Consider the following 25,392-nt stretch of genomic DNA (forward strand, 5'->3'; position numbering starts at 1 on the left):
AAATTTGTTTTAAAAATTAACCCTAAGATAACCACCAAACTAATATTCCAAGAATTAGCTATTTTATCCGGTAAAACCCGCAAATTTGCTCCAATCATTCTAAAAACAGAAAACACAATTATTCCACCAACAGAAATACCTGAGGTTTTAGCTAGATACTTTTATGATACATCATCTCTGAGTCCAGACCCCTTCCACCCATTGACGCTTCCGACCAAATTTAAAATAGTCTTTTTTCTCTTGATGAGCTTAATTGGGCCATCAATAAATGCCGTGGCATGTCTACATGCCCGGACAACATTGGTTATCCAATGCTCCAAAATCTCCCTTAACGGTCCAAAACAGTTCTCCTTCAGATTTACAATAATATTTGGTGTTCCAGGAACATACCGAATGACCTATTTCACAATTCCCATTCCAAACCCCAATAAACCACCACATGCAATAGATAGCTACCCCATCTCTCTCCTGAATTGCACTGGCAAACTAATGGAGAGAATGGTAAATACAAGACTGATGCAAGAATTAGAAGACCGCAACCTCCTTAGTACGAATCATCGCCTTTAGAGGTGGGAAAGATACTGAGACATATTTTACCGAACTTAATCAACTTTTAAAACCCCACAACCCCAAAGGCCACCACATTGACTGTGCAATATAATATTTATCAAATGCTTTTGACAGAACCTGGCGACATACAATTCTCTCATCCAACAAGGCATCCAACAATAGAACCGAATCACGCACAACTTTGCAAGAAGGAGTCAATATAGTTCAGAAATGGTCACGTTGGACAGGTTCACAATTTCACACTCTAAATCCAAAATACTTCTGTTATAATCACACCATCCATTCACTTGCAAGGCTCAACGAGAAGTGTCGGGTTCTATTTCTCATTTCTCTCCGTACAGTTACATGCTATAATATGCTATAATCTAGTCTAATCTAATCTAATCTATAATCTAATCTTAAATCTACAATAATGGATATAACAACTCTCCTCCCCTAAGGAAATTATAGATTTAGCCTTTGAGGCGCTTTCCTTACTCTTGTTGATCTACGTAAATATTCTGTGCTATCTGTTGGAGTCTCGTTTAGCGGCATATTGTTTTCTGTTATTGGAGGGTACATATCGAAAGGTATTCTTTGCTGTGAGTTAAGATTATTCTCCTCCCACTGCATTCCGGGTCCGGGGCTCAACTGATCTATATGTCGTTTCCATACCCTTCCGTCGTCTAATTGTACTTTGTACTTTGTACTTTGTAATAAAATCACGGGCTGATACCCTATCACCCACATCAAATGATCTAACTGTTCTTTCTCTCTCTTTATCTGATGTATGTTGTTCGGATCCGGGAATCATTAGGTCCAATTTTGATTTTAATTGCCTTCCAAAAACGGCCATAGCAGGGCTTTTCCCGGTACTGGGATGTGCCGTCCTACGATATGCCCATAAAATATTTTGTAAATGTAGGTGTACCTCGGGTCTAGAGCATGATAGCGCTTTCAACTTCTGTTTAAATGTTTGAACAAACCTCTCTGCCTGACCGTTTGTTGCCGGATGGTATGGAGCACCCATTCTGTGTAAAATTCCGTTTTTCTTTAAGAACGTTTGAAAACTTTCTGATGTAAATTGTGTACCTCTGTCTGACACTAGCATGGAGGGTAACCCAAATGTAGCAAAGAATTCTCTTATTTTTTCTATCGTGGTTTCTGTTGTCGCGTCTGATATTACTTTTACTTCTGGCCACTTTGTTCCTGCATCTATAATTATTAGGAAATTAAGTCCCATAAATGGCCCTGCAAAGTCTATGTGTATGCGTTGAAACGGTTCCACTGGTTGTTCCCAGCTATATCCTTGCACCTTTTGTGGGTTTTTCTAACTTTCGCACAGTGCATACAGTCACGCGCTGTTTCTTCTGTGTCACGATCTATAGAGTCCCACCAACAGTATGTCCTAGCTAAGGATTTCATTCGTGAGATTCCGAAATGACCCATGTGTAGCTCCTTTAATATTGTTTTACGCAAAGGTATTGGAATGTAAACTCTAATTCCGCGCATTAAACATTAAACAATCGTTTTGCAAGCTGAATTCGGTTTGATCTATTCCGAATCTAAATCGACCCTCTACTGTCCGGCCTGTCCTCAATGCCCTTACTAGTTCTTGCACTGTAGTGTCTTTCAATGTATATTTTGCAACTTCTTTTGCCTGTACTGGTAGTGATTCAGTCTGATTGATTTGTAAGACATCGATCTCGTCTGCCTCGCATATGGGTTCGTCCTTTAACGGCAAGCGAGGTACGCCATCCGCATTTCCGTGGTCTTTTGAGTTTCTATATTTCAAAGGATTTCAAAGTTAAATGATTCTAAAAATACTGCGTAGTGTTGCATGCGCATAGCTGAGAGTGTCGGAAGCCCTTTTTGTGGGGACCAAATCTGTGTCAATGGCTTGATATCTGTTACTAGTATTAATTTTCGACCGTATAGATATTTGAAAAACTTTTTTATGCCAAAAATTACGGCGTACGCTTCTTTGTCAATCTGTGTATATATTTGCTGAGTCTTTGTAAGGGTTTGCGACGCATATTGTATTGGATTTTCACTTCCATCTGCGTAAACGTGACTTAATACTGCACCCACGCCGTAAGGCGATGCATCCGTGGCTAATATTAATGGTAGTTTTGTATCGTAATGTGTAAGCGCTTGTTTCGATTGCATTTCTGCTTTCATCCATGCGAAAGCTTTCTCACAGTCTGGAGACCGTTCAAAAGCAACCTCATCTTTAAGTAAATTGTTGATTGGGTACATGTGTGTGCTAAGGTTTTTCATGAATCTTCCGTAATAATTTACCAAACCTAACAGTGCGCGTACTTGCTCTTTGTTTTCTGGTCTTGGCATATTTTCTATCGCATCTATTTTGCCTTGTAATTTATGGATTCCTTTCTTGTCTATCATGTAGCCGCAGTATTCAATCTTATCTTCTAAGAATTCGCATTTCTTTAAGTTTACTCGCATATTGTGATCATTAAACCGTTTTAGTACTTCTCGTAATCTTTGTAAATATTCCGTATCATTTGGGGCTGTTATTTTAACGTCATCTAAGAATACTGTTACTCCTGGTATACCTTGTAGAATTGAAGTTATTTCTCTTTGAAATATGGCTGTGGCAGAGGCTACCCCATACATAAGCCTAGTTGGTTGATAAAGTCCCATGTGCGTATTCAGCGTTAGTAGGTGTTGATCTTTCTCCCTGATTTCCATTTGTAAGTATGCTTGGGCTAAATCGAGCTTTGAGAATTTTTTTCCTTCACTCATGTTTGCAAAAAGTTCATCGATGGTGGGCAGAGGGAAATCATCAATTAATAGCCCTTTGTTAATTATTAGTTTATAATCTCCGCACAGTCTTACTTTTTTACCCGTTTTCCTAACTGGTATTATTGGGGTCGCCCATTCGCTTCTCTCTACCTTAACTAGTATGCCTTTATCCACCATGTTCTTTAATTCCTCTTCCATTGTATCACGAATAGAAAATGGAAGAGGCCGCGCTTTAAGAAACGTTGGGTTTGCCCCATTTTTCGAATGCAAAGATGCTTTGACACCTTCTATTTTTCCTATTGTGTCCAAAAATACGGCAGGAAATTCGTCTAATATTGCTTTTAAACCATTTTGGGTATTCGATGATTCAATAATTTTATCCACTGTGTACTGTTTACCATGCAAGATTTTAATCCAATCGTAATTTAAGGCTCTCATCCATTCGCGACCCAACAATGGTTGCCTATTGCCCCCAACTATGAACAATCGTAGTTTCTTTATTCCTTCTTTTGTCTTGATTTTCACTTCAGCCATTCCTGCGACAGAAATTTTTCCACCGCAATAACTTCTCTACGTCCGTTTGTACGAGCTTGATATTTTTAAGATATTTCTCTTTGTCGTGTTCGTTAATTAGAGTAACTGGTGAACCACTGTCTACCTCGAACTTAATTGGTGATTTTCCAATTTGTACGTTCACAAAAAAATTTTTGCTATCTTTCACATTTTCTACTTGTAAAATATCTATTTTATGGATTTGATCCTCTTCTGTGTCCTGACTGTCACTATCCTCGCATTGCTCCACGAGATTTGCTGTCCTACTCACTCGTTTCTTATTGTTCATCCCATGTGCTTTCCCCATTTTGAAACACACGCGTTGTAAATGACCGACCTTGTTACATAACACACACACTTTCATTTTGTGTTCGCATTTATTCGCTAAGTGCAATGAAGTGCCGCATCGGAAACAATACCGCTTGCTTCTTGGCGCTGGATATCGATCCATAAAGTTAACTGACTGAGCCCGATGGGCTAAAATTTCGACACCGTCGTTGACTGTTTCCATCGAGAATGCTTGCTTTGCTTTCTCGAACGTTAAGTCTTTTTCGCCTATTAACCTCTCGCGTATCATTTTGTCACGTACACCGAACACAAACTGGTTTCACAGCCCTTTCTGTAAATAATCACCAAACGCACAGTTTTTCGCTTCACGTTGTAACGCCGCCACGAACTAGGTGATGCTTTCTGCTTCCTTTTGTGTGCGTTGTCGGAACTTCCACAGCTCTACCATTTCCAATGGTTTGGGGTCGAAATGATCGTACGTTTTCGCCTGCAGTTCGTCCGGCGAGAGTAAGTCACACAGCACGTTGTAAGTCTCACTGCCCATGTAATGCAGGAGCGTCTGCTGCATGTCCGCTTGATCCACTTTGAGCACTTTAGCAGCACCAGCAAACCGCTTCACCCATCTTTGCCAAGTTGACTTCTCGTGCACAAACGGCACGATATTAAATGTAGCCATTATCGATTCGTTTTTTAATGTATTGCCCGCCTCGTCGCCAACTGTTATAATCACACCATCCATTCACTTGCAAGGCTCAACGAGAAGTGCCGGGTTTTATTTCTCATTTCTCTCCGTACAGTTACATGCTATAATATGCTATAATCTAGTCTAATCTAATCTAATCTATAATCTAATCTTAAATCTACAATAATGGATATAACAACTTCACATCTGCAATAGCAAAAATCATATTCTAAAACTCATAACATACAGTAACAGATACAGATACATTCACAGCCGACATCCTGGGAGATCGTAGCTTGACATTTAAAGTACACACTAGAAAGGGTCCAAAGAGAAGCGAAGTAATCTTCGAGAACCGTATTAATCTTTTCAGAATGCTTGGTATTGGATAACATTGCGCCTCCCGCCAAACACTAACTTCAAATCATCAATAACTAGCGTCTACCAAAACTACTCTCCCTCTTTTTTTGACCGGGGTTTTCAGATTTTTCCTATAATTCTTGCATTTAAGTGTGATTGATTTGTATCCCTATATTGAAACTAATAAATTTAATTATTTTAATCCAACTGGCTATGAAATAAAGCAATCAATTAAACACATTATTTTCGGTCAGTCGGTTGATTTTAGGCCGGTCCCGTGGTAAAACTTAACAATATGACGGTCATAGGTGGAAGCTTCGTATGGATCTGGCCTCTCACACGTAGGACTGACTATCATGTTATGGGCACACCAATTTGGCACCAGGTAGGCAAGAATATTAGCGTCTAAGGTAAGCTTAAACCAACAACGTTGGTTGCGCTGGAACCTAAACATGAAAAAGAAAAAAGTTGTGTCATAAATGGTAATTAAGGCAGCGGTGTAATGTTTTTGCGCGCAACATTGTTGCTCGGAAACATATCCCTGAGGTGGTCTATGAATGTTGCTGGCAACATTTCGCTTTAAAATTGTTTAGCGTCAAAAATTAGCCAATTTACAGCTCAGAGTTTATTTTTTATCAATCGCTTGTTGAATAAAGTGTTGAAAAAATAAAATATACACCAAAAACTGTATTATAAATGCAAAAATTACAAATTTAGCGGATGTCAACAAAATGCACTGTGCTGCTGTGTCATTTCATATACAGTCTGTTCCCGGTTTAGGCGGTTCTCGACTTATGCGGATTCGGAGATACGCGGTTTTCTAAATTTGACAGATCACATGTCAAATCAGTACAATTTGCTTCAAGTTCGGTAATAATTGCATTTTTGCTAACAAATTGAAACCGCTTAAAAGCCATAAAAATTAGAATTTTCTGCACGAATTACATCAAATAAATAATAAAGTGTGTAAAAGTACAAAGTTAAATAAAAAACTCCGAGTAATCAATAGTATTCTATTCAAAAAATGTGAAAATCGACTTACGCGGTTATTCGAGTTACGCGGATTCGCCGGGAACGCAGAAACCGCGTAACTCGGGAACAGACTGTACCCGATTACCATGACCAAGGTAAATAGAAAATGTTGCCAGACAAAAATCAAATTGGTTTGAATTTGCCCGGCAACAAAGTTGCGCTAGTTGTCAAAATCCATACATTTTGCCAGCAACAATGTTGCGCGCAACATGATTAGACCGCTGCCTAATTGAACGTCTGATAACCCGTCAAACATTGCGAGGGTAGCGAGCAGTATCATCTGCTCGAAATCTTATGGTATTTTAAATAATATTTATTTTTTACTGAAACATTTTATTTTTTGCGGTGTTATTTGTCAAAAAGATCAGCATATCCATTTTTGTGGATTTTTAAAAAATAAAATGTCTAAATCCAGGGGTTTAGTATGCAACAAATCGCACTGTTATACTTGCTCTCGCGTTGCTATAATTATAAGAAAAGAGAGAGAGAGAGAGTCGCGTTGCATAGTCTTGGCGGGTAGCTCTTGCTGATTTTTGCTCCCATAGAATTTTAACTATCTAGCGTACGGCGCAATCATACACAGTGGCAGTCCCGCCATGCAATTGACAGCGATTTGCGAGGGCGCGCGAGGGCTCGCACGACATACAAGTTCACCGCCCCAGAGCCCTCGCATAAAAGAGCTTGCGAGCCTTGGTAGTTTTTTCACTCCTAGTTTTACCAGTTATAATTATAGCACGCCGAGAGCAGGTAAACCATTGCAAATTATAGCATACTAAACGCCTAAATTTTAACATTTTATTTTGCAAAAATATAAAAAAATGGATAAGTTATCTTTTCTACACATAACACAGTTAAAAAATAATTTAATAATAAAAAATAAATATTTTTTTTAAATATCTTAATATTTCGAGCAGATGATACCACTTGCAACCCTCGCAATGTTTGACGGGGTAGCAGCTGTTTGTTTTGCGCTCATGGCTTTGGTTGACTTTTGGGCCATCCTTGCTTATCCTGACAAGGTGGTCTAAAGGGAGATTAGCAGATTCAGGCTCTTCGAACATTTTCGCCAGAGCAAAATCAGTTGTTGCTGTGGCAAGAAATCCGGAATACAAATGGAAGAAAATGAGCTTCGTCAAATTTTGAATGCTCTGTACTCAATTATTTTTTTACATCGTATTGCATGCAATAAAAACCAGCTTTTTCATTTCCCATTACTACTTTGACTGCCACCCTGTATCACGTTGAATATGAGAGAAAAAGTTGCAGCTCAGTTAAACCCATAGTCGAGATAGTGATCGTGTTTCGTTTAACGTGTTAACAATTGTTTATAGATTTCGATTTTGGTGTGTTTGACAAAGAAGTAAAAATAATGGTAAATAAATGGTAAATAATGGCAAGTAAATATCCGCGCCAATGAACAGTAAAAACTCGTGGAATCCGCGCCAAACGCAAAATCCGCGACAGCTGTAACAGCTTTGCACCTGATTTGATACCAGATTCCAAAGAGTATTCTATATAATAGCAGCCATATTAATGGACGCTAGCATGTACCACAATCAAAAAGACATTTGGTAAAATCATACCGCTTTAAAAGCAGTGCGAGAAAAGCTCAGCGGAGCTCATTCAAGTGTATCATTAAGAACAATAAACCTTAATTATCAAATACAACAGTCGCCTGCATGCATGTATCACAAATGGCAAATAATCCCAAAACTGTTAGTTATACAAGAAAAACGTATCTGAAATGTGCATTTTGTTGAAAACGAGCATTCAATTTCGAACACTTGTCGTTTCGATTTCGTTCAGTAAAATAATTACAAAAATCATGAAAATAATTTTGTTATTCGTTGAATTATTTTTTTAACAATTTTACCATTGAACAACTGGTGTTTTAGCTACAACCACATACAAAATCTTAACGAGCGCGCGTCACCTGTTTCAACAGAATTTTTATCTTGAACATGTAGATCTGGATTTATTTATACAAGTGAATCAAAATTTCAAGAAAATGAAAGATTTTTTCTAGCTTGTAACGATACATTTTGTTGACAATGTACACCTAATAGTGTATAATTTCACTTCAACGAGGTAGTTAAGTAGAAACGTTCGTGTGCTGAACAGATATTGAAGTGTTAAATTGCAGATGTGAATGTAACGTGGTCTATCCCCTTAAATATCGCTTTCGTAAAGGATCTCATAATGTATAACGAACGATAACGACATTATTTATAACGAATTTATAACGATACATATATGTATATATATATTGTATAAGTGCTCAACACAAAATGCATCCGCATTGAAACAACTTCGTTCAGTGTTGAATTGAATAACATGTTTTTAAACTTGTACCTTGATAACGACCGCCTTTTTAAGGTACAAGATTTTGCGATAAAAAGACACCATCTACCATTTTCCCTAAAAAAAATCATTCATTGATAAGAGCTTCAGTGTACTTGCTTAGGGTCTCACCAAAATTCACCAACACACCTTGATTGAAAATTGTACTTTCAATTGAGCGATACTGTTGCTCTGGTGCCGACTGTCAGTCGAACTTTACACAGTGTTATTGTACGTGGCTTTCAGTTAGTTTCATCGGAGTTGACTATCAACTCGGAGTTGGGTACGAATCACTCCAGAGAAATAAGTGTTTTCGATGGAAGCAAAACTGTTTTTCTTTGCCATTGGCTGGTGGTTGTGTTGCTACCATCCATGGACGAATGTTCATGGAGAATACTATTCTTCTGTAGAACAGATGCGGAAGCTACTCAAGCTCGAAGAATCACTGGTTACCAGTCTTGGACAGTATATTAAACTGCATGAACAAAAGATCGAGTTTCTCCATAGGCAGCGCGATCTGCTGGAGAAAGAGTTGAAGAAAGGATTGAAAGATGATATAGAGTATTCTTCGAATCCGGTAAGTGCCTTTCTGATGGTAAACCGCCTTGTCAACGATTGGGAGCGTCTTCGTGCCTTCATGGACATGGATGTTGGTGCAAAGCTACAAAACACTACGGAGATGCCGACACATGAAGATTTAATAGGAGTGGTTGAAGGGTTGGCTCGTTTACAGGATATGTACGAACTCAATGCAAAAGAAATGGCAAGTGGCAAACTACTTGATCGGACTATTGGTCGCCAGCTAAAAACAGCGGAATGTTATGAAATAGGAAATAAACTAACGGCTGCAAAAAGCTATCGCCATGCGGTCAGTTGGTTAAGGGAATCTCTGCGTTTGTGGACGATGGATAGTCCTGGAGTAAGTAAGGTGGAGGTCATGAACGCTCTTTCCTACGCACTATCCCATCAAGGAGAGTACGAAGAAGCGTTAGAACTGACACAAAAAGTACTAAAACTACAGCCAGATAACCAGCGCGCTCTCAATAGTAAGGAACCGCTCGAAAAATGGATCGAGTATAAGAAACAGCACGGTTTGCCACCGCCAGTACCAGAGCCTTATGCAAAAAATTATCCCAGTCTATGCCGGGGAGACGACCAACGGCCTACTAAAGAATTGGCCAGATTACGTTGCCGCTACGAACATAATCGGACACCTTTTCTGCGAATTTCACCGCTTAAATTGCAAGAAGTAAATCATGATCCAATAATTGTTATGTACCACGATGTGATATCTAACAAGGAAATCGATGCAATTATCAGTATTTCCAAGCCGTTGATGCACCGTTCAATGGTGGGTGATGATCACGAGAAGGCTGTTTCTAAAACGCGCACCAGTAGCAATGCCTGGCTCGATGATGTTATGCATCCAGTTGTACGTACTATCTCCCAACGTACAGAAGATATGACCAATCTAGCCATGACGGCGGCCGAAAGGCTGCAGGTCGGAAATTATGGAATCGGTGGACACTATTTACCTCATTACGATTATGCTGTTCCTGAAGAAGGCAAAGAGGTTTATCCTTCCATTGGAAAGGGTAATAGAATAGCCACCGTTATGTACTATGTATGTATGTGAGCGACAGTGGAAAATGGAATTACTGTTCTAAAATGTCCCATGTACTACTCCTTCAGCTTAGTGACGTAGCTATTGGCGGTGCAACAGTTTTCCCACAGCTCGGATTAGGTGTTTTCCCTCAAAAAGGATCCGCAATATTCTGGTATAATTTGCACGCAAATGGCACGGTCGATCATCGTACATTACATGGCGCATGTCCAGTTTTTGTAGGCTCTAAATGGGGTAAGTTGTTGCCTAGAAGTACATGTTTTCATATCTAGAAAATGTAATTGATCTAAATCTTTCTTCTAAACGTTTCAGTTGGAAACAAATGGATTCACGAGCGTGGACAAGAATTCCGCCGTTCCTGTGAACTTGATCCAAAGGTTTAAGCTGCTAAAGGAGGCAGCGTGAAAGTAAAAGGTTTTAAAGCTGTTTTTTTAACACATGCTAAAACTTTTTTTACTAAACGATAAGTAATTCTACATCTATATCGTTTTTTTCAAATCAAACTAAGTTTATAACATTTATTGTCATTTTACAATAAAATTTCATCCAAATAAACTGCGTAAAAATGATACGTTGAAACAGTTAAAAAGCGTTTAAACTACCTCGAGTTCACATATATCATTTAAAAAATTCAATTTCCAAATTTTTTGATAGAATTTGATGCCAAAAGCGATATGTTAGTTTGTTCGTTTGTAGTTTGTAGTATGTACTAAGATGTAACAGGTTTAACTTCGATTGCAACTGTTGAATTTGTGCTTTCTAATTAATACGTTTTTATACAAAAGTGAAACAATTAGAACACGTTTTTTCCAATGCTCATTCCAATTTTAATGAAATGGACAAACAATCATCCCTCACGTTTTCAAATCAAGGTCAACGTGCAATGTGTTTACACCACAGTGAAATCTCTCTAACCTCACTACTCCACACTAGAGGTACGGTGGAGCCAGAACCGTACGGTTCATTCAGTTCACGTAAAAAAATGAATAAACCAGTTCACAAGAATATAACTGGATTGTTGGATAACATCGAACTTAAATAAATTTCATCAAAATGAGTGCATGTATTCATGATAATTTTGGAAAATAAAAATATATAGGAAGGCATTTAAAGCCAAGCCCACTAGCTGTACAGACAGGCCTTTACCGACAACAGTTGTTGTCGAAGCAGTATGTTGCCTTTACAGGGTTTCCCACGATTTATTGGTGAGTTCCCATGATTTTTTTGTGCGTTCCCAGGATTTTTAGATCGTATCCCATAGATTTTTGGTTCGTTCCCATAATTTATTGGTATTTTCCGATTGGATATCAATGCAATTGGACCTAAAAGTTCTGGGAAACGGCCAAAAAATCGTGGGAACGCACAAAAAAAATGGGAAAACACCAAAAATGGATGGGAACCAACCGATAAATCGTGGGAAACCCTGTAATGTAAGAAGAGGAAGAAGTACTGGTTGCCCTAGTACACGGTACCTGGTTAGCGCTTCGAATTCAGCGATAAACGGTTTTCCGAATTAAATAAATTGTAAAAAAAATGCATTTTCACTCAATTTTAAAAATCATAGAAGAATAAAATGAGTTTATCTTCTATGAAATAATTAATACTATTAAATATTAGTTGAAAAGTAAATTTTTAATTAAAATCACCAACTTCCATCTAAACGTACACTACCGTTGTTCGATAGCTCAAAAGCAATATGATGTTTCTGAGATGGCTTATGGGCCTAGACTAAACTTTATTTTACGATTATTATTACATTAAGGCTGGGGGACATAGTCCGTACTGGCCAGTGTAATTTCGATTTTCACTTACGCATCTGGCGGCGGCTGACCGAAGCATTTTGCCAAATAATTTGTAGCCGCTCGAGAAAATATGTTATTTTTCCATGGTTTTTACTTAAACTGGACTGGAAAAGCTTAGCAATTGATAGATTGTGCAAGTATTTCAGCCATGTTCGCGTCAAAAAACCCTGAAAAAAACTACTTAAATTTGAGATCCAATCCGTTTCCAGGAAACTTGGTCCTGTGCTGCAGTCCTCCAACCACGGCTGCATCCGATCTCCGATAGGTTCGACTCCACCTGATCCAGCCAACGAGCTCGCTGTGCTCCTCTACGCCTCGGGCCGAACGGATCGCTGACGAGCACCTTCCTGGTGGGGCATGAGTCCGGCATCCTCATCACGTGTCCCAGCTCAGGATATCTGCACCGCCAAACAGCTCAGCTAGCTCGTGGTTCATCCTCCTTCTCCACACGCCCTGCTCGCACACACCGCCAAAGATAGTCCTTAGAACCCGCCGCTCGAAAATGGCGAGTGCATTGGAGTCCTCTGTTAGCATAGTCCAAGACTTGTACCCGTAGAGGACTACCGGACGAATCAGTGTGCGATATATGGTACATTTTATGTGTTGCTGGAATCTTCTGGATCGCAGGAGTTTAGTCAGGAGATAGGTTCTACTTTAGGTGGCCGCCATTGTAGATCCGGAAGTATGGAAATGCCGCGGCATCATTTCGACAAAACACAAATAACCTTCTTTTAGAAGTAACGGGTCATGGCCTTCGATTCTTATTAAGTACCACTTGAGGATAATCAATCTTTGCCTAGGGCAACGGTCGATACGAGGTTTCATCCCAGGATGCGCATCTTGTTGAGTCGGCCGAGTAAAAAAAAAACATGAAGAAAACAATTTATCTGGCCTGGGTAGTTCCATGACTGAGACATATTCAGATACTATTCAGGTCTCAAATTATAAAAGGGACCATTATGGATTTGGGATTAGTTCCAGTACCCTTAAGTATATGTTACACGATTTGCATGGGGTCAGGATCAGTTACAGGACCGTTATGGTTTCCGTGTAACGGTGTAACTGGTCCGGTACGGTTTTTGGAGTAGTTTCAGTACAGAATAAGATGCAAGATATATTCCAGGCCTGTAATGGCAGAAGCCCGCGGGTAATGTATTTTCAAAACCAAGTGGTCCGTTATCCTAAAAAGGTTCGAGAGCACTGCGGTATTGGATCGGGATCAATTCCATGACCGGTAAGGGACTAGGATCAGTTCCAGGGACAGGTTCATGACTAATTAAACACCTATATGGGATTGGAATCAGTTCCAGCACCAGAACGAGTTCTGTAAAATTCAAGGATTGACATAAGTTTTGGATTAGTCCCAGAATCTGTTTGCATTCTGAATCAGTTTCTCTTAGTGCATCCTTTGGAATTAAAAATAACCTGGAAAAAGACCTTTTCAAAAATAATTTGCACGTATCATAAAGGTAAAAACCCCCGAAAATATCTTACATAATTCAGTCACCAGGCCAAATTAACTAGTATTAGTAAAATACGACAAAGAATGCGTCATAACAAGGACAGAACACGTTACAATTTTAGTGACAGCAGGTCCGAGATTCCGTCCGCCTTTTCCGTCATCATCCGTATGTTTTCGATAGCCGTTCTTTTAACGACGACGATTTTTTTTATTATTTTAAAATAGTATTGTATGTTTAAAATTACCTTCCATGGGCTTGTAGTTGACGTTATCATTTTCTTGAAATTTTTACCTTTACGTCACGTAGAGACATTTTTCATTATAAATAGCACCAACGGGATGTGTCAGCGTAAATCAACGCAAAATCTATCTTCTCAAAGTTGTTGTCCAAAAGAGAGCAAAACAAAACCATTCTGCTGAATACAACATGTACTGTGACGAATGTGGTTTGAGGTTTGAGGCCTTGCCAGTTACGGCCAGGTTAGCTTGTGTAACATGAGGAACTTGTTCTACGCTGGTAACCTAACGGTTGTAAAAGACCTTGAGCTATTAAAGTCATATTTTTATCTTTCTAACTGTACATAACCATAAACACACCTAAGTGGATTGTATAGCAAAGTAGTTTTTACTTATTGATTTTCGTAATTGAAACCGTCGTCAATTGTTGTTTTTATGTTCAATTCAAATCTTATGGGAAACTTTAACGTAGGTTTAATTTTTATGGACACCCAATAACGAAACTCCAATAAACAAAACAAAAACTGTTTATACAAATATGAGCAAGAATGTTTCATTAGAACTAAGTTCATCGATTAATTTGTGGTTTTGCGTTCAAATGCTTATTCAATGCAGTACAACAATAGATCAATCTGACGAATCATATCCCGGATGCAAACAAATTACCGAGGTATAAAAGGGAAAATGGTTAGCTGGTAGTGTTATTTAATGTGCGACTCAGGCTTCTACAAGTCGTTAAAGAAGCCGGTTCGTTCAATTCGATTTGTAATTCAATTGAAAGGGAGAAAAGAGAACTTTCCAATCAGGCGGCTTTTCATTTTGTTTGTCCGACTGGTCGGAACATTGATTGATACTAGCAGCATATGCTAGCCTGAGGGAGAATGAATGCTTAGCACGAAGCAGCACTTGATGGAAGTTCATGGCCATTTGATGCCCACAAATACAGCTAGCAACGGAGTCTTTCCAAACGGTGTCGATTTGATATCGAATGGGAGGGGCGAACGCAGAAAAGCAATAGGATTTTATCAGTCGGTGAAATCACAGGGAAGGAACTTTGTGAGATATCTCGTTGGCCACAACAACGTATGCACTCCATCTTGGGAGGGACAGTGGTGAGCATACTTTCTATTACACCAGAGGACAGACTTACGACAGGACGATGTGGATCAACCACCGGAAAAACTGCAATGTCATTTTAAGATAGCAACAGGGATAGTTCCGGAGGCGATGAATAATTAATATTTGCACGTGTGTAGATGTATTATTTCGCATTGAACTCAAAAAGGATGACACAAGCTTGATGATGAATTGGATATTTTTGGTCACGTGTGAAAACTCTTCAATGTTCTAATACCTAAACCTACGATTTAAGTCAATTGTTTACTGTCATACTATGATAACAGCAATATCAATAAACAAAATATACATACAAGATACATGTATCGGGAAACATTTGTATACCAGAGTCAGACTAGTATAGCTTAGAGGGAACTAACTACGAAGTAAATTATTTGCTAATATGAATGAGATTTATCAAGATGACCATTAAACATTGATTATGTAAAACTTGACAATAAAACATGGATAACATAATGGGTTAAAACAATCCTCAGTGACCCGTCCTTATGATGGTTTGAGTACCTGTGTTGTTGGGCGAATAATTAGCAGTGCCATCCAGAGACGCAGAAATCCAACAAGTGGCCCGAAAGCGACCAGCAAGTACGCATAGTCTCCACCGGAACGCGTGATGCATGTGCCCAGTTCAGCATAGCACAGGGCTCCCAGCGTCGACAGGATTCCACTCAGCGTCCAGATAACCAAGGAGGAACCGACTGACCTGAAAAGAAAACGAGAAAACACAAATGCAAAGCTTTGTACCATTACTGTGCAAAGGGATGTGCGTGCAAAAATGATGCTGGTATTACGAAGGAAAAGACTGGAGCTGAGAAATTCTGTTTTATCATTCCGGGCATAGATTTAAGGAAAACAGAACCGGTTTTAACAAACTTCTCCACGTTCTACATACATTGGAGGAAAAGAATAAAATGAGAGGTAAAATACACCGCATATATAATCACGCAGGCTTTTAACAGTTCCTCCAAACAACACCGTTGAATGACGACCGCCTACAAAGTTCATTCGTTCAACGTTTCGTTGTGATGGTTACCTTTCGGGCACTTTACTTTGTGATGTTCTTTTCGGTACATCCGTTTACAACCAGCTAGCCAACCAATCAACGAATCTCATCTTCTTTTACCCTTTTGCTTTAAGTTAACATTCCTTTTCTTTTGAGCGAAAAATTTCAAGGTCTAACTAAAGGCTATTTGTGCTTGTTTAAAATGTTAAGCGAGAAACAATGTACCATAAACACTTAGTACAGCAAGATCTTTGTAAAATAAACCACTGATATCAAGTATAGTTTGCAATAAAACAACTCACAAGAAATCATTATTACCTGGTAAAAACAAATACTCCAGTTGGCGAAATGAAGATACCGGAACCGATAATTGTTCCCACAATGATGCCAACTCCATTGATAAGTGTAATTTTTCGTTTCAGTACAACCTTATCCCCCACTTCGTTGTTACCGATGGCTGCCACGGCATCCGATGCTTGAGCTGCAGTTTTCTTTGCAGTCATTATTTATGGCAAGTTATCGCAGTTCTCAATCGCTGTTATTTCACCAAATCATGACAATTCATACAACCATAAAGCGATTTTATCGTTTCAAACTATTCACGGAACAGCATAAGAAAGAAGAACAATACGTAAATTAGCGTTATTTTTCACGCAACACGTTCTGAGAGCCGGTTTTACCGATTGCCGTTTTTTTAACACACAATCGCACACGATGCGCAACCACCACTTGTGGAATGTGTCGTGGAATACGAATAAATCGGAGAAACTATGAAATCGATATTAGAATCTGTTTGTACTACACTACTTCGCCAGCAATCACGATCTACGAGAACCGGTAGCCGGCAGCGTGAAATAAAATAAATTTCCTGCTCACTGTACGCTACCTGGAGGCGGAAATGATTTTACTCGCACATAGGTATGCTCAGTTCCGCAAGAAGCAATAAATCGCACTTAGAAGGGAAGGCCAAATAACAGACGTATTTTTAAGAGCAACACTTTATCACTGCCGAGTCGTTATCACCGACCGTTTTCGCACTGCTGGACGTAAAAATCATCGGAAAACGTTGCGAGAATCGTTGGCGTGTATTGTTGTATTTCTTTGCCATCCGATTTTTCCGAACTAATCACTCTAGCACGAGCAAACACATCGTACACACAGTAGCGCGTATCTTGCACTCTCACATAATAACAACGAGAGCATGCTCTCCGAAACACTTTCTCTTTTTTGCTGACAGCTTCTGAGGTTGCTATGGAAGATGCTGTTTCGTTCTAGCACACCATAGAACCGCCGTTGCGCGCCGAATCACGCTGTACGCACGCCAGTAAGCAGAAAATGACGCAAATTTCGTTTGTCTTGCACGTTGGAACGACGCCGGTCTACAGCACATGCCCACACCCACGATTCCCGTTAATACTAACACAACTCAATGCTCCATAGCAGTCCACGGCGTTTATTTTGTAATGAAAGTGCCACCGGCACAACAGCACAGTTATTCGATGGTAAACGATAAACAAGCTAGACCGCAGAGATTCTTACAACACTTCACTTGCATTATGACTGGTTATTCTCTTATGAAAAAAACATATTTTATCCTGATTAATATGGCTTGTAGCACAACTGACTTTTAAATATGTACATATATTTAAGTCCACGTTTCCTGCCTCACACAAAAAAAACACCTAAACCGGGTTGATGTTTCATGAACTGCAAGCAACCATCAATAGCACCTAATGTGGATTAATGGTTGATTGAATCCTATGGCTGTGAATGGTTCTTTAAGACCTAACGTTCACTGTAATTCACGGTATCTCATTATAAGATTCGGGAACGCATGATTTATTGAGATGCTCAAGCTTATTTCTAAAGTAGATTACTGCTTTTCTAGACAGACAACACTCGCACATCACAATACAACAATTACCATCTGGTAAACAAGCAGTCACAACAAGTTTGAATCGAAACGTCAACCACAGAATAGAATTTGTGGAGTTGAAAAAAGGAACGGTTGTTAGGGCGCGCTCTCGCAGCTATCGAAACAGACTCGACGACACGAACGAACATTAAACACAGATTAAATAAATTATACTCATAGCATTATTATCATTTTAAATGTTATAATGTGTTATAATCATTCATACTATTAAGATAAGGTGGAGATTTTTTTTTGTGAAACACATTATTAGTAATTTTTTATAAAAAATAAAAGCATGTAAATTTTGCGAATCGAAGTAAATTTGAAAAAAGAACTAAAGAAGAAATGAAATACAGTATGTTCGCAGTTTTTTAAATATTACAGATCATATTTCAAATCAGAACAATTTACTGTAAAAATTATCCAATGCAGTATCCTACATTGCATTTTTACAAATAATTTAAATTAATTTAAAAGCCAAAAATTGCAGAATATTCTGCACGAATTATATTGAATAAAAGATAAAGTGTATAAAAGCACTACATTGAATAAAAAAACGGAATAAGCAATTGTAACGAAAATCGCGAAATTCGACTATGTGGATTTCTCGCAACAAACGCATTCACAAACCGCGTATCTCGGGAACAGACTGTACTGTTGTGCGCTTTGATTCAAGTCCACCACTACAAATATCAAGCATTTTTTTCGAGCAAGAGACAACTGCTCGATGCGTTTTGACAGCTCTGGCTCGTGTTTACATTATGGACAAAAAACAGATACACAATAATCTGAGTCATTGGTGTGCAGTATCAAACATTTCCCATACAGGGCACAATAAAGTTCAACTTTTACTACATCAAAATGCCTTCAGTAGAGCCAAACGATAGCAATTCCGAAAGCAGAGAGTGCTCGAGCGAAAATGGTGATTATAGCAGCGACATGTCAACTGAAGCAACAATGAATCATGATTTGCCGGACCCAGATCGATATCTAATACCTGCGGATCGCATTGAGCACAGTGAACAGATCGAAATGCCTACCGAGCGTGAATTTACACAAAACGATACAATCAACAAGTTTCTCTTAAACTCATTTCTGCAACGAATAAATGATACAAGCAATGGGGAAGAGCTGCAACACGACCCGAGTTCGGTTGCTGGTGCCGCAGAAGAACGAGAACAGGACTTCGATTCGTAAAGTTTATATTAGACGATAAGTAGTGTATCTACAAAATCACGCATTAACTGATTCCAGCGTCCTAAATGTTTGTACAATAAGTCAGGTCTGGAAGGATGAGTGAAGTAAAGTGAATAAATATCGTCTTAAACGAACGATGTTCGTGTATTTTTTTTTGTCAAATGTACTTTGCGTTCCTTTGAATATTTGGATCGGTATGAGATAAGGGTACGGTAGGTAACTTGTTTGTGGCAGAGGACTCTCTCTGTAATCACGACGGTCGATTTATCTTTTTCTTTATCGCTCGCACACTAACGAGAAAGCTGCCGGTGAAGTAAATGCGGGGGGTGAGTTGCACATGAAGTTCCATCGTATGACAGCACATCAGCGTGTACAAACGAGCCCTTCCCACTGATTGTCCTCCAATCAGTTCGTGATCGCTTCGTTCGCAGAGCGGATCGTGCGCCTGTATTCATAGTACGCGCCTAGGAAGCTTACGGGTCAGTCGTACAGACGTAAGCGGTTCGTAATCTACACTGAATTCAAGCGGCATACTCGTATCAATTTGGTTGAACAGAAGACCACCACAGAAGACATCGCTTCTAAGAGCAAATTCTGCGTAGGTGATAGTGAAAGTGATTGAGAAGAAAAGTGATCTTCGACGTGTTGTATAAATGGAGATGAAAACTATCGTCAAAAAGCGCACTGTAGCTGAAGATATGGAAAGGGAGAATGGAAGTGAGGATTGCGAAACACCTACAGGGTTAAACATTCACGACGAAACGGAGAATGGTGCGGAATCGGTGGCCCAAGGCACATTGAAACCAGGTTCGCCAATACGTCCTTTGGTTAGTGAAGAGGAGGTGCGGAAACTGGCAGAACGGCTTTATGGAATCATAGTACTAGAAATGTGTGAGCTCGATTCATATGATGACCGTAATTTCATGATCCATGCAGATAGGTATGTACAATTTGCGATTCTCAATGTCCACACGGAGCAAGTCACACTCCACTTCGAATTAAAGCGCTTCGTTACTCTTGGTTACGTTACGAACAGCAACAAAAATAATAACGATTATGAGCAGTGAACAACACGTGATTTCGGTTTGTAAATTTGTCTCGATTGTCATGTCATCGTGCCCCACAAGGGTGGATACTGTGCACTCACACCGATGTCCACGGAGCGAGTAAATTAAATTGTCAGTTTGTGGACAATTGACTGCTGACCTTCATATAACTTGATTATTTTTCTAATATCTGCTTTGTTTTTGTCTTCTTTTTTTATTTAGCTTTGTAAAAAATCCCATCTTAAAATCAGTCAGTACCAATGGTTACGTGATGAAGATAGCAAACTCGCTCGATTCCAGCGATGAATCTTTCTTCTATGCGCAGAATGAGATCATGATGCATCTGAACAAGCGTGGCATCAAATGTCCAGTCCCGATGCAGAATATTTACGGCAAATACCATTCGGTTGAGAAACTGGGCCAATTGAATCATGTCGTTCGGTTGTTGGAATACATACCCGGGAAGGTATTTCACGGTGTTCCTCATCCAGACAAATTGTTTTATCAAGCAGGACAGTTTATTGCAAGGATTGATTCAGCATTAAAGGTGGGTACATCTTGTTACATTAATGAATAACCTACATACAAACTAGCAGTTATTCTTATCTTTCAATCCCATCAATCATCTTGAAGGAACTGTTATATCAACTGGTGTAATTTTTTTTTATCGGGAAACGAATAAACCCTAGAGTCATAATTAATCAGTAATCGGTAATATGTATAATTGATCTTTTCTATATTCAACAGTCGATCGATAAAGAAATGGTTGCTAAACGGCAGTCCATTTGGATGATGGAAAATTTTCCCAAATTAAAGGATTTTCTATATGTCATCAAAGATGAGCACCATAAAGATATAGTCGAACAAGTACTAGATGCATTTCAACGTCGTGTTATTCCTAACATAAATGAGTACGAACAGGGTGTTATATACGGAGATTTCAACGAGCATAACATTATTGTGAATAAGAAATCATCCAACGTTAAGGAATATGAAATAACTGGCATTATCGATTTTGGTGATGTGTGCTATTCACGGTACGTGTTCGAGCTGGCGATTGCAATGGCCTACATGATTTTGGAAGCAAATGATATAAACACTGGTGGTTTGGTAATAGCTGGCTACAGCATGATTCGTCTGATTCCTTTGCATGAAAAAGAAGTTCTTAGGGTGAGTTGTTTAAAAGCAAATTCATATGTTCTGTTACTAATAAGTAATTTTGATTAATTTTATTTTTGTAGGTTGCAATCGCAGCGCGCCTATGCCAAAGCCTAGTTATGGGACTCTATACGGCTACTGTCGATGCAAGCAATCAATATATCCTTTCCTCCCAAACTCGTGGATGGAACGTGTTGGAAGCTCTTTGGGCTGAGACTGATAAAGACCTTTTGGAGCGATGGAATTCAATTGCCGAAGAATATTTAACACGAAGCTCGTGAATAGTGATAATCATGTTTGGTTCAAGTGGAAGGTTTGAGTCAATTTTCACTCAATCGTTAGCATTAGTATACACAGCAATAGTTTCAAAACATGCTTTAGGTGGCAACAAATCTGAAACATTCAAGTAGCAGAAAAAGTAGTAAAAAAACAATTTTTAATGTAAAATGCTGATGCTTTTTATAGAATTTGTGTGCTTAAAATACGTAATAAATTTATTGCCGGCATGATTTTGTCCAATTTCCAAAACATGTTCAAAAGTGTCAAAAGATGAACTGAGAGTACTCTTAATATATTGAAAGTAGAATATCATGATTTTTTAAATTAAAGGATCTTTTCCAGGCATATCATTGTTTTGGAGGTATTTTTTTCATTTTTATTGTTTCGACAGTCATTAAGTCAGGTCTGGAAGGATGAATGAAGTAAAGTGAATAAATATCGTCTTAAAAGAACGATGTTCGAATATCACATATAATTTCATCCTTTCTATTTACCTATTTCACTATCTTTTCAAATATTTAACTTCATGTAGACTCGAAAACATGTTGTTGATTTTTTTGTAAATATGCAGAGTGATCTTAACCAGTTATTTGCTATTTTAGCTTTTTTCCAAATTTATCTTATTATTTTATGATTCTTTATGATAATATTTTATGATTTTTAAACTACCCTTCACGCACGTCGAATAAAATCGCTAAAATCACTGATAGTTCTTTTTTTGGATTCTTTCAGGTAGTCTTTTAAATAGCTGTACTTCTTACCAAAACAGTGAACGAGCTGATTTTGATATTTTGGAGTGTGACCATTCTTGCACTTCTTGTACCGTGGCTATGGATGTCAGAGATTGGTACAACTCTGTACATAAGTTACTGTATTTATTGAATGAAATTTAATGTACTCAGTTTCCAAAATCTTTTCAACATGGTTATCTTCATCTGAAATATTCGTAAGGATTTTCATTACACTCTCTTCAACGTATTTGTTATTTGTTAAACATATCGACTATGAGCATATTGGTGTTATCAATAGTGCCAGTAAATTTAATGTGTTCGTTTTATTGATCATAATATGGGTTTTAATATTTTCAAATGTTCTATTTGGTCATATTTATATTCAAATATTTATGTGCTAAAATAGTTTTTTCGAGTGATTTTAATTGACTTACTCTATTTGTTTCTTAGTATCTTATATGTTTCCCCATGTTGTTCCCTATTGCGTTTTAGATATGTTGTATAAGATTTGTCTCTTTTTTAATTGGCTTATTGTTTTGTGTACCATTTACAGCAGTTTTTTTGTAGTGGATTGTTTTTCGTAAACTATTTTATCCATGGCATATTCGAGATTTTTGAATAATTTGCTTGCTATATCTTCAAAATTATTGATTTCAACTACATTAATGAATCTTTTGAGTATCGTTCCAAACACGATGATGATGGCCCCACCCTTTCCCTTTCGTAGGTTCGAGAAGGACGAAATTATCTTATGATATGTTGTATTTATTACCTTAGAAAATAATAAAATAAAATAAAAATCTATTTAATTACGAGCGGATGATATGATACATAAGAACTTGGCCAAAGAATCCGATCAGGTGTCACTAAATCCAATAATCTGCTATGGACTAACAATTGTTCATGGCCCACTTTAAGCGCGCGTGTCTCGAATCTATGAAAACTACAAGTTTTTGTTTTGTATGTTAATCTAAGTTTTTTTTCAGACCCATTTAATTGAAAAACAAATTTCAATTCTATCATCAGTTGATGAATGCGGTAGATATGCTACACAAAAAAACCTCATTAATCTAAATACATTTATTATTACTTAACACAGCATTACTGAACAACGTGTCCAATATAAGATACACATTTATTTTTAAATTGTCGAAGATAAACTGCATTTACCTCTAAAAAATGAAGAGGTTTGAACATTTCAAGATAGGTAGTGAGGCGTTATTGGCTCATTTGCTCTTCGAGTAGGATGAAAGTCGGTTTCTCCAACAAATTGCTCTCCAAGATATTTTGGTGACGTACCATTTAGGACACAACTCTTTGCTATTACTGAAATCTATTGTAATATGTTAAATAGAATAACAGATGAAAAGTACCAAGGCCCAAACTAAACTCATTTTTTTTACACGTTGTAATCTTTGAAATTGGATTTGATTCTCTAGAAAAAGAACAGTCGCACAACAATCAAAGTGTGGTAAAATCAATGATTTGTATGATTAAACTTTTGCAAAGAAATTGATGTCTTTATTTAACCTACTAATTACCCCACATTTCTTAGCTTCCTTTTATTATGACGTAGTCCATGTGATTACTAAAAGTAAGTTTATCATCAATAATTATTTCTAGATATTTAATTTCAGAGACTTGTTTTATTTGTTTCTGATTGATACAAATTGAGAGCGGATATATTACCATTAGTTATTTGATATTATCATGTATTTTGTTTAAAGTCATTTTTTATGATTTAACCAGCCATCACCAGCATTTCGGTCGATGTTCAAAGGAGGCCTGCTTCACGTCACGCCTAGCAATGAATAAATCTGTATCGTAAGCGAATAAATTGATTTCACAAGCACGCAATTTTTTTTCTTGTCGCTAATGTACAAAATGACTAAAATGAATAAAATAATTCAAATGCACGTTTGAAATCCAAAAATACTGCCAAAACATGGTGCTTTTGATCTACAAAACTTTGACCCACTTTGACAACATTAGATTGAGTGCCGTTTCACAGGATTGTTCCTGTCTGTCTCCAGATTGTTCAGGAATTAAAACAAAATATGTGCATCAATTGATTTCTAACTAATAACTCTAATATCTTTTAAAAATGTGAAGAATGTTAATTGGTCGAAATACATGAGCATTAACTGCACCGGTCACTTTTTCAATAGGAATAACTTTAAACACCTTCCATTCCCTGGGAAAGACACAATTACTGATGATTCATTTAGTAATGATTCGTGATAGATTTTTTTTTCTTTTAGTGATTTTTTAAACTTATCGTGATAGTTATTTTGAGCATAGGTGCAACATTATCCATAATAATGACGTCATTATGTAAATTGCAACACCTTCCCCCGTATGACGTGAAGGAGAATTGCATGACACCACTTTGTAACCATTTGGGCTGTATTGTTCAAAGGCTTCTTCATCTACTATATGCATGAGTTTAAGTAAGAAATGCTGTACTGGGATTTAAGCCTTCAAATATTTTTCGTCAAAATATAGTTAGTGGCCTGATATATTAAGGCCTGATATATTAAGACAAATTGATCTTTGAACAATCAATGTTTGGTTACTCATCGAGTTTTGCTTTATTTTTAGATTTAATAGATATTGATTTTTATTCCGTTCCAAAAGTTTAAAGTATGTCTTAATCTAAATCATTGGGGTCCGACTTTACACGGTTAATTTGTTATAACAACTGTCTGCGTGATGTGATGTGAATAAGCGTTGTCCAAGGTACACAATATGTGCTGAACAATGCAACAGTCTGGCCAGTCTCGTGGTACTAGTACGTCTTAACAACATGCCTGTCATGGGTTCAAGCTCCGAATGGTCCGTGCCCCCATACTTAGGACCGACCAACTATCCTACTATGGGGGATAATCCATAAGTCACAGAACGCCAAGCCCACTAGTGGTACCGGCAGACCTTGACCGACAACGGTTATTGAGTCAAAGAAGAAGAAGATAAGTTGGGGTAAAGTACTTTTAGTTTATGTTTTTTGGCTATCGAAATTTTAATCTGCAGTTGAAAGCAGATCAAATAACTAATTTAGTGGCTAAAACCTACCACTTTAGCCACAATTATACGAAAATTGGCTATAATTTGTCTGAAAATCTTAAAATTCGAATTACGGTATAGCGTATATTCAAGATACGCTATTGCCTTCGATGCGCATTAATAGCGTATATCGGGGAATACCTGTATAATGCCCATTGCCGCGAGGGAAGTG

General features: G+C 38.0%; 3 protein-coding genes across 11 annotated transcripts in view; 2 read left to right on the top strand and 1 right to left on the bottom strand.

Annotated features, from left to right (window-relative positions):
* Positions 1-17,783, bottom strand: part of LOC121588066 (Y+L amino acid transporter 2) — a 24,727-nt gene extending 6,944 nt beyond the window's left edge. Inside the window, exons 1-3 of one of the 9 annotated variants that reach the window (XM_041905598.1) lie at positions 17,709-17,783; positions 16,150-16,426; positions 15,336-15,531 (exon numbers count right to left, since the gene is read on the bottom strand). In XM_041905598.1, coding sequence (XP_041761532.1) covers positions 15,336-15,531; positions 16,150-16,334 — 381 coding nt within the window. In that variant the 5' untranslated portion in view covers positions 16,335-16,426; positions 17,709-17,783. Of the gene's footprint in view, positions 5,644-15,335; positions 15,532-16,149; positions 17,506-17,616; positions 17,671-17,708 lie in introns of those variants that run through there. The other 8 variants (XM_041905599.1, XM_041905597.1, XM_041905595.1 and 5 more) reach the window with 8 other exon arrangements.
* Positions 8,312-10,780, top strand: LOC121588065 (prolyl 4-hydroxylase subunit alpha-1-like). The gene is made up of 3 exons (XM_041905590.1): positions 8,312-10,193; positions 10,262-10,427; positions 10,506-10,780. The coding sequence occupies exons 1-3, from the start codon at positions 8,886-8,888 to the stop codon at positions 10,574-10,576; spliced, it is 1,545 nt and encodes a 514-aa protein (XP_041761524.1). The 5' UTR covers positions 8,312-8,885; the 3' UTR covers positions 10,577-10,780.
* A 1,813-nt stretch (positions 17,784-19,596) lies between the features above and the next one.
* Positions 19,597-24,744, top strand: LOC121589298 (hydroxylysine kinase). The gene is made up of 4 exons (XM_041908079.1): positions 19,597-19,883; positions 20,212-20,536; positions 20,737-21,159; positions 21,231-24,744. The coding sequence occupies exons 1-4, from the start codon at positions 19,597-19,599 to the stop codon at positions 21,426-21,428; spliced, it is 1,233 nt and encodes a 410-aa protein (XP_041764013.1). The 3' UTR covers positions 21,429-24,744.
* Positions 24,745-25,392: the final 648 nt, after the last annotated feature.

This window comes from Anopheles merus, chromosome 2R, assembly GCF_017562075.2.
Source record: "Anopheles merus strain MAF chromosome 2R, AmerM5.1, whole genome shotgun sequence".
Classification (NCBI taxonomy): domain Eukaryota; kingdom Metazoa; phylum Arthropoda; class Insecta; order Diptera; family Culicidae; genus Anopheles; species Anopheles merus.